The sequence below is a fragment of the Montipora capricornis genome, chromosome 11 (assembly GCF_036669925.1).
Source record: "Montipora capricornis isolate CH-2021 chromosome 11, ASM3666992v2, whole genome shotgun sequence".
Lineage (NCBI taxonomy): Eukaryota > Metazoa > Cnidaria > Anthozoa > Scleractinia > Acroporidae > Montipora > Montipora capricornis.
In genome coordinates, this window is record NC_090893.1 from 12,334,097 (window position 1) to 12,344,096 (window position 10,000).

The 10,000-nt window shown below is 41.0% G+C and overlaps 1 protein-coding gene across 1 annotated transcript in view; it reads right to left on the minus strand.

Annotated features, from left to right (window-relative positions):
- Positions 1-10,000, minus strand: part of LOC138023948 (endothelin-converting enzyme 1-like) — a 22,308-nt gene that overhangs the window by 10,887 nt on the left and 1,421 nt on the right. The window contains exons 2-6 of the mRNA XM_068871030.1: positions 9,368-9,496; positions 8,175-8,311; positions 3,869-4,097; positions 3,408-3,506; positions 1,275-1,352 (exon numbers count right to left, since the gene is read on the minus strand). Of these exons, the coding sequence (XP_068727131.1) occupies positions 1,275-1,352; positions 3,408-3,506; positions 3,869-4,097; positions 8,175-8,311; positions 9,368-9,496 (672 nt within the window). The remainder of the gene's footprint in view (positions 1-1,274; positions 1,353-3,407; positions 3,507-3,868; positions 4,098-8,174; positions 8,312-9,367; positions 9,497-10,000) is intronic.

Consider the following 10,000-nt stretch of genomic DNA (forward strand, 5'->3'; position numbering starts at 1 on the left):
TCCTTTATCATAAGTCTTTCGCGATTATTCAGTCTCTTTCACGTCCTACAATGTGGGCGAAGTATCCTAAAAATGAATTGGTACGAGCGTTTTCAGAGTTAAAATAGAGAATGAAAGATTCTCTGTTGCATGCTCACGTTGTCGTCAAACCTTCAAATTTGGTGATTTCACGTCGTCGTTATGCAGAGGACTGCTAAGATACTTGCTAAAATCCGTGCTGCACGTGCAGCACGATTATTTATGCTCTTTTAACCAATGATATTATTGCTTTGTGGCGTTGTCGTAGTCGTAGCCGTCGTCGTTTCTTAAATTCCCTAGTAACACTGGTCGGAACGGTGCTTAATTTGATCCACAAGTGCTGACGTTCTTCATAAAACCTCAAATTTGGCTATTTCGCGTTGTTTTGCAGACGAAATGAACTAAAGTGACTAAAAGTGAAAAACTAAAGTGAAAAACGCTCGTGCAAGGCGTGCAAAGATATTGTGTGCAAAGCTATACAAATTTGTGAGGTTCTCGTTGCCGTCGCTGTTGTCGTTGCTTAAGTTGTAGGGAGGCTCCGCCGCCCCAGGTCTGGACAATCTTCCCAGTCTCTTGTCAGCCATTTCTCTAAATGTCACTCAACGTCACATTTATAAAAAGGTAGCGAATGAGAATTCACGTGTTGCCAGTTCTCAAGCAACGGTCTTCCGCCTCATTTTTGAACTCTCAATTCTTAGCAACAATCCGCGAGCCCCAGTTGGAATTTGAACCCACGACCTTCAGTGATCAAGTCGGATGCTCTAACCACCGAGCTACTGGAGCAAGGGTGAAATGTGGGTCTTTGACTCAAACTGCATCGCGCAGTTACAAGGTAAAATAACAACTGACAGTATAGCTCATAACTGTATCGCTCAGTCACCTTAAAGCGTATCTGAGATGCAGCAGACCAACCACCTAAGTGAGCAAATGTGAGAATGATGTACACATATTAAATAAAATGTTGGCAATTGAACCCATTCGGAACTCGGAAAAATCAGACCCCAGATGTTCGAATCCCATCTGGGGCTCGGATTTTTCCGAGTTCGCAATGGGTTCAATTGTCAACATTTCGTTTATATAACATGTTTACATCATTCTCTCATTCGCTCAATTCTTATCATTTGTTATAATGAATCCCTTCGTACACAAAGGAGAAAATACTGGCTAACGGAGTGTTACGAAAGGTATCGGCCTCAATAATAAAACTCAAGAGAAAGGAATGTCATGAAGTACATGTACATCTGATTACAACTCACGGATGTGAAATGAGAAGCTAATTCTTTCGGGTTCTTGATATAATCTGGATATCCGATGTCTTCTTGGATGGCAAGCGCCTGTAATAAAATTATAGCTAATCATCATTATTATAGACTAAAGGCCTGGCCAAACTCTCGCAACATTTCAACGCAACATCTTGCAACATTGCTGGGCACAACATGTTGAATACGTTTGGCCACCCTGTTGCGATATCTTGCAACACGTTGGATGATGTTGGATCAAATTTGAAAACGGTCAAATTTTTCGTGCAACATTTTGGATGTTACATGATGTTGTACTCGTTTGGTCACGTTCACGCGACATTGTTGCGCTAAGGCATGCGCGTTAGGTCAACTTCTTGCGCGCCAGGGGCCTGGGGCACATAAACATTGACATGTTGCGTTGAAAATGATGAAAATGTTGCGTGCGTTTGGCCACCCCATGCAGCACATGTCGCAACGTCATGCCGCAATGTTGCAAGATGTTGCGTTGAAATGTTGTGAGCGTTTGGCCAGGGCTTAAGATCATCGTCATTCCCAGATCCTCTGGGCAATAGTTAGGATCTCACTGCATCACGGTGGGGCAGGTAAGTTTGCAACCACGACTAAGCGATTTCCTTCAGGTTATGTCGCCTTTCATTAATCAATTATGCAACCGGCATACTGGATTCGACGAAGAAACCTCTGGCTTTAGGGACTGTTGCATAAGTTTGTTTCAAGGTAGCGCAAGTTTAAAGAAATGTATGGGTAGTCTCTGATCACCACCAAGCTAAAAGTACGCTTCGCTTCCATCCAGGCTTGCGGCTGAGCTAACTTGGCTCGTACAATACAAAGATTTGGTACGGTGTCGACCAAGGGCCTCTTCGTATGATCCCGTGCTGGCTCGGTTACCTGGTTGAAATTCCATGACTTTGGTTGATAGGAGAAATTTTAGCCTAGTTACCAAGAAATCTAACAAGCCAGGAGAGAAACTTTGCACTTTTAGTGATTCTAGCAACGTCAAAATCCGTCTAACTTTGCGTTAACTATTAAAGGAGATTATTCCGAATTTAATTATAGAAGTAAAAATAAGATGCAGTCCGTTTTATCTCAAAAATGCAAAAGTGTTCATAAGGAGAGCGAGTTAAGGGCTTGAGTTAGGGGCTTCTTATATCGTATATTGCAGCAATGCTTTTGGTGGCAGCATATTAACATGAACAAAAAGAGAAACATTCAAGAATTAAAGTAGAAGCGTTCATTGATTCTGCAGGGACAGTGGTTGCAAATAGCGAAGAAAGACTTTTATTCTGGACTTTCTTTGTCCCCTCTCCGCTATGAGCCATAGCCGAAAAAATCTACAGCTTTCGTATCCGTATATCAATGCACGCTTTTCCTTATTTAATTTCTCCTTGTTGTTTCCTACCCGTTGCGTTGTTCCAATATGCGATCGAGAAACCCCATAAAACTTAAAACCCTTCATTCGCCCGTGCGGAAGGCTAACGCTCAAAACGTCATCTTCTTTCGTTTCCCTTTGGTAGTGACTTTACTTTTATCAAATCAGTGGATAGCACCACATTTCCGTGCCTTAAACTCCACCACCAGTTTCCTACGGCACTAACCCCATTGGCCTGAGAAACTACGGGCGACAACTCGTCCCGAAAAACTGACCCGGCCCCATGATCACTTGATTAATAGCCCTTATTCACGATAGCCGCCATGCTAGTTTTCAAATTGTCATGCAAATTAGCCATGTGTTATCCTGGGGGGCAAACACTGGAATAAAGGCAGATTGCGGAAAATCGTTTCGTCGAAATATTGAATTAACATTGCTAAAAGTATATTTTAGAATTTAGAATTAAGTGCCTTTTATAATAATTTTGTATCTTTTGATTGCCTCCGACATTTTGACTCTGCTTCGTTATCTGCTAATTTTTCAGTAAAAAAATCGAAGTAACTTGTGTAAGAATTCTATTTTACTACTTAGGTGATTAACATTCAATGAACATGAAAGAAATCATCTGTGTGGCTAAGATGTTCGTTACAACCTCTCGAACTTGAGTTGTTTGCCCCCTCAGAAGTGTGTAGCTAATTTGCATGATAATAGCAAATCCAACATGGCGGCTATCGTGAATAAAGTCCATTAAGCTGTCAAACCTTTTCTTTTGCCTTCGCTTTGGTTTCATCTGACATCCATTCCAGTGAATCAAGGTTCTTGATAAACTCGTGTTTCATCAACCGAGTCATTTTTGTTACCTAAAATAAATTGAGTGAATGAAGCAAATCAGTAATATCATCACAATCAAACGATACTGCAGATGGATAAGGCATACGAGTAGCAGGATGCCCATGTGCACCGCCAGCATTCTTAATCACAGGTAGCCCAACATTGGTCTACCTGGGGTAAAACTTGCCACAGGCTTACCGCTTGCTTTGCGCATCGGAAGGCGCTGTGAAATGCCACATAAGATCCCAAGCGTTGACTTAGAGTTGCCGGCTCAATAAAGTGGGGAATAAGGTACAAAATTGATTAAGTACGCTGTCCAAGGACGGGATATACAGTTGTACTATGAAGTGATTGATTGAGTTTTCAAAATGACTTCATTTATTCCTCTTACCGCAGCTTTACTTCCTTCGTCAAACGCTGCGTCCACAAACAACAATCCCAGGGGCATTCCGAATAAATCTTGCATTCCACTAATGCAAGCGATCCAGCGTTCACGAGTTTGGTTCCCCTGTACTGTAAAAACGAAATCACTGTAGGCATCTCGATAATCCTGAGGCAGCACCCGCATAAACCGGTTGATCAAGGTCCAAATGATGTAGTTTACCACGGTTTTTGGGTCACTAAATGTAATCAATAAACTCAATTAAGTCAAGGCTAAATGAAATAGATCTATATATTTAAAAATGCGGGTTATAGACAAAAGAGAGAAGTGATCTTCGCACTTATCTCGACAATTTTGTAGAAAACCTGAAACAGTCAGGTTGCTTCAACTGGATTCGAACCCATGACCTCTGTGATGCTCTACCAACTGTGCTCATTCTCGTCATCAGAGCCCTCCGTTTCTTTTGGTCACGTGGTCAGCGAGACGAAATGCTCTGGTCGGGGTCAGTAGGCAGCTATAACAACGTTAACGGCTCCCGAAATTGGTTCAGAAAACAATATACACAAAGAAGCATACAAAAGAAACAATGAACCCTGACTCTAAAAACAATAGAGCTGCGTCTTGAAGGGATTCAATGAAATTAGAGGTTGTAAATAGCTGCGTCCTATCTGCTACGCATTCCTTCCGTCCCGTGTGGCAGGAAATGGGACGCGGCAAGCCCTTGTTGGCGCGCTTTTCAAAAGATTAAATACAAGTTCTGAAATATGACCACGAAATCGATAGGGAACTTAAGCAACGACGACGGCGACGGCAACGAGAACGTCATTTCAAAATATAAATTCGCGTTATTGTAAACACTTCGTGACTATTTCAACCCTTTTAGTAAGACAAGGATGTGGTAGTTCCTAAGAATGACACTGGTCGGAACGGCGCTTAATATAAGCAATTTTCTCGATAGCGTCATTTGACTACAACTACCAGGATTCAGTTTGTCTTTCTTTTCTTATTTAAATCAGTTTTGTATTCCCAGCGGGGAAAATTAACAATAGCTCTAATTAGCATGAGACAAGCAAAACCTGAATGATTTGGTACTTGTAGTCAAATGGCGTCATTATGCAAACGTCCTATTTAGGGAAGAAAATAAAATTTGTCCGAGCGCTGACGCCCTGGACAAAAACCTCAAATTTGGCTCTTTCACGTTTTTGTTTTGCAGACGACGGTAAAGAAATGGACAAAAATGAAAAAAGCACGCGTAGGGCGTGCAAAGCTGTTGTTTTTGTCCACTAAGGGCCTCTTCATATGAGCCCGGTTGACCGGGCTGGCTCGGTTACCGAGATGAAATTGGTGTCTGTTCATATGGTGACTTTCAGCCCGCTTTCCCAGATGAAAAAGTTGAAAAAGTGGTGACGCGACCATTCAGGCGTGAAATCTAACGAACAAGCCAGGGGAGAATTTCTCGATTTTCTTTGTTTAAACAACCTTAAATTTCTTTTGACTTTACGTTAACTATCAAATAAGACTATTCCAAGCTTCATTATCGAAGAAAAGAGAACTAAAAGCTCGGTAATGTCCGTTCTATCACGAAAATGCATTGTATTATTTTCCTCCCGGTAACCGGGATCAAGTGTTCATGTGGCAAAATTTTCTCCCCTTACCGAGATCCCGGTTGGAAAAACCGAAATTTCGGTGACCGAGCCAGCCCGCCCTCCCATATGAACACATCAAAGTTTTTACAAAGGATTTAGAGGTAAGGCGGATTTCCTAAATATGCACATTTTGACGTTGTCGTTGCCGTCGCCGCTGTCGTTGCTTAACGGTTCCCAATTGCATCGCCTGTAACGAGATCATTCTCGATCGTAACCATTCTGTTTTGTTGTTTGGCAACCGACAAGCGCAATCAAAGCCCAATTTAAACGCTTCTTCGAAATGATCCACTGAGGAAACATCTCACCCCTCACTCACGATTATTGAAACTTGAAAGAAGTGCGCATGCCCCGCCAGATGTCCGAGATTTACGGACACTCGGTATTATTCTACAATGCTGATGCTATCTCAATTTTGATTGGCTAAAAGCACCCCGCTAATTATGGATGGCGCTGTGTCATCGCGTCACATTTACAGACACTGGCATTTATGCATGTAGGTATGACGCGTTTTTGCAGACAATGAAGTTTTGTTTACATCTCGATATCGGGAACATTTTTCATAAGACCGTACAACTTAACTTTAGAATTTTGTTCAAAAGTTTCAGTTCGATTCAGTTTTTTCCTGAAACGTTTTCAGATGTTTTAAGCTTAAATCCTTTCTTTAAACCTTTTGAATTCCGCTTTACATGTAATTCACAGCTGTCATTAATAACGATGTTTACACTGAAACGTGTCATTGCGTGGCTTACTTTGTTGTTCTGTGAAATGTCTCAACGCTTCTACATTTACAATTGTATAATAAGGCAATTATTGGATTCGGTTTTCGCATGATAGCGAAATTATCAAGGCCTCGGTTTGTGTTATCCGCCTCAGCCTTCGGCTTCGGCAGATAACACAAACCTCGGCCTTGATAATTCTCGCTATCATGCTCACCCTCATCCAATAATTGCTTATTGGCTGCAACCAGAGCCCTTCGTTTCGCCGACCACGTGACCAAAAGAAACGGAGGGCTCTTGGGACGAGAATGAACTGAGCTATGAGGCCACTCAGTGGGGAGCAGGTTAATTTGTTAGGCTCATGTGTTCCCATGAAAGGACATAAGAATGAAAGAGTTGTAGAAATCGATAAAAATACTTGACTTTGAAGATGACTTTCGCTCAAATTGATCAAACGTTAATCACAAACAATAGTTCTTCTTCTCAGGACCACATTCGCCTGGTCAGCAATTTCCGTGAAGCTAAGGCGAACCATTTTTAATCAAGTAGAAAAAGGTTAGCTTGGTTTGTTAGTGAGTGCCTCTCGAAAATTGGGGTCCCAAGTTGGATTCCCAAAGAACGAGACAAATGTTTTCGACTTTCCTTTCATCTGTGTGAGACCGGCATTAATACTAGAACTGAAGCACTGACGGAAGGAGGGAGGAGTGGGAACGGAGCGCTTCGCGGACCCCCAATGACGCAAGCCTTAGCTGACGTAATCGACGTTAAATGAAATGGCAACTGCCATCAGCACTGTTCTTTAGTTGACAATAATCGCAATTACTATTAAATCAATTTCCTGGGCATAAATATTTCGTCTCACTCTTAACGTGACTGAACACAGTTTTTAAGCACTTACACTTCCATTTCTGCCATATTTATGCCGTTTTTTTGCCTAGAAGCTCAAACTTGGTCACTGATAAGTGCTACCACGAAGGTTTATAGTTTTGACAGTCAATGTGCTATGTAGGTTGTTACCATGGTAACGTATCTAGATTCAAACAAGGCCTAACGGATGCTTATTCCTCATTTATGCAAAATTCACTCAGTGTTTTGCAGCATTTGCTTACTTGTTATAAGACTAGGACGACAAGACCGACCTGTTGCTTCGTTTCTCGAAAAGGGCTAGGTTCAAAGGTAAGGTAGCAGAAAAGAAACAGCATTTCAAATGTCGCTATTTCGGTTTGTAGATTGAGCTTCAGAAATACCAATAGAAACTAAAGAAGCTCAGTTAACGCTACGTTCCTATCTTGTGTGGAAGCTAAAATCCTGGCCTTAATGCAATTTTACCTTCAAATATACCACTATTTAACTTTTACAAGTCGCTGGCTTTCTGAAATTCTTTTTTTATATATATGCCTGGCGTCTACCGGCGCTAAATTGATGATGAGGTTTAGATTAGGTTTAAATTAACCATTAACACTAAGATTCATTCGGGAAGTCAAAACGTCCAATTTACGACTATTTCCTGTCGCTTTTTGGTTCCTCACTTCAGGTTCCGCCGATCGGTTGGTCCAGTTTGCTGACCATCGCGGGAGGTCGAGGGATCAAACTCCTGCCGGACCAGCACTCAGGGTCTTTATAAATAACTGAGGAGAAAGTGATGCCTTTGGCGATTTTTAAGTCTTCTCGTATAAGGACTATAAACCGTACGCTCCGTCTCACAATCCTTGTTCATAAATTCTGTGGGACAGAGTTCCAAGTGTTTTGGTCTGGTTTGATCGAAGGCCACAAGTTTCTTTGACCTTGGCTATTAAGTGCAACTCTCGTAAAATAATGAATTTGTATCTTCAAGATGTTTCGATGTTTAATTTCATATTCTACTTTGCTTGGCTGACAGGTCTTACTTCGTAAATAGTTCACCTCGGAGTCAAATTAGACACGTTTCGTTTCAACACGCTTATGGTTACTCACGTTTTCGTCTTATTTTCCAAGAGATCGACGAGGCGGGTATAATATGAGGCAGGGTAAGCCAAAATTTTCTCATCTGACTTGAACTTCAGTCCTTGCCTTTGGAAGACACTATTTACAAGCTCCACAAGGTTATTGAGCTGCAAGAAATAAGAACGCATGGACTTCATATCAAAAGTTCTTCAAAACTCCACCCTATTCCCCTGTCCTCAGAGTGTTCCGGAGAATAACAAAACACGAGAAGAAGATTGTTCTTTCTGTCCGTTTATTTAGATCTAACACAATTCTCCAAGGTTAACCATAGCCCAGGCTATAGCTAAAAGTCTTCTATTATTATTATTATTATTATTATTATTATTATCATTATCATTATCATTATCATTATCATTATCATTATCATTATCATTATCATTATCATTATCATTTAAAGTATTAGGAGTGGATATTAATATTTTCCTTACTATTATTATTATTATTATTATCATTATTATTATCATTATCATTATCATTATTATTTAAAGTATTAGGAGTGGATATTAATATTTTTCTTACTATTATTATTATTATTATTATTTGCTTTGTGCACTGCATGGCTGGTCTTATACCGATATACTTCCTAAGGGAGCGAGTCATAATCCATGACCAAAGGACCCTTAGAGCTCATCTCCTTACTCTCAGTAGAAATCTAATACTTTTCTCAAAATCCATGCTGTTCCTAGTATTTAAACGTAGTTTTTTGGGGGTCATGAAGTACTGATGTTTTCGTCCAACTTTCCCAGCCACTCATCCAAGTTTAATTATTCTTCTTCTTATTATTATTCAATGCGTAATTACGGAGGCTGGATCTAGGACTATCGAAGTCCGTCAGTTAGATGCAAGCAAAAAACGCGGTTGAGGGGTTAATAAAGGACAAAATGGATTATACTCATACTGGATTATCTATACAATCAGAACTCAAAGTTTTTTTTTTTATTCCTTGTACTTTCAGTTAATAAAGCTTAACATGCACAAAAAAAGCTTGAATTTCTGAATGTTATTGACCTATGGCAGGAGGCTCGTGTGGAGTGGAGACGCACGCGTCGCCGAGACGTACAAAAGCCTAATATTTCCCCTTGCGCGTAACCTCCGTCTTACGAGCATTGTTTTAATTCTTTGGCGCGCGCCTTTTACGCAGGCTGTATATTTTGCGAATTTACCTTCAACTGTGACCCAGACGAAATCTCCTCTAGCGTTGTCCGCAAGTCAAAATTATAAGCTGCGGTGTCACTTGGCAGCTCTTTCCTCAGAGTTTCAATAATTGAAGCAGCTTCAGCGTCTTCATCGAGCTGTAGGCGATGAAAAGACATATGTTTGAAGTGTAGATTCACTCACATTTACGCCCTGCTTTCAAAGGGAACGAAACTTGTGTCCCACCGATTACTAGATCGAATACCCCTCCACTGAGCAAGGTAAACCCCGTGGGGGGGGGGGGGGGGGGTGCGGGCAAGGGGTGGGGATTTGACGGCGAAATCCATCTCCTCCGTGGGAGGTTTGATCGAGTACCTTTGCTCGTGGGTTGGAACATTTAATTTTTTTCGACAGAGAGACTGGGACCAAGATAAAGCGTGGTTACCTGGCATCGTCTTTATTGGCTTTGGAATGGCGTGGGTTTCGAAGAAAGTGAGTTTTTTTATCGATGTTTATCTGCTACTTCATAGGCCATCTAGTCTATTAAAAAATGTTTTTAGAACGTTCCTACTTTGAAGTGAATGTACATGACACATCATGTTGTCCTCATAAGGGAGATAGGTTGATAAATCATGTTTGCGAGATTCATACCAAGTTTAAGT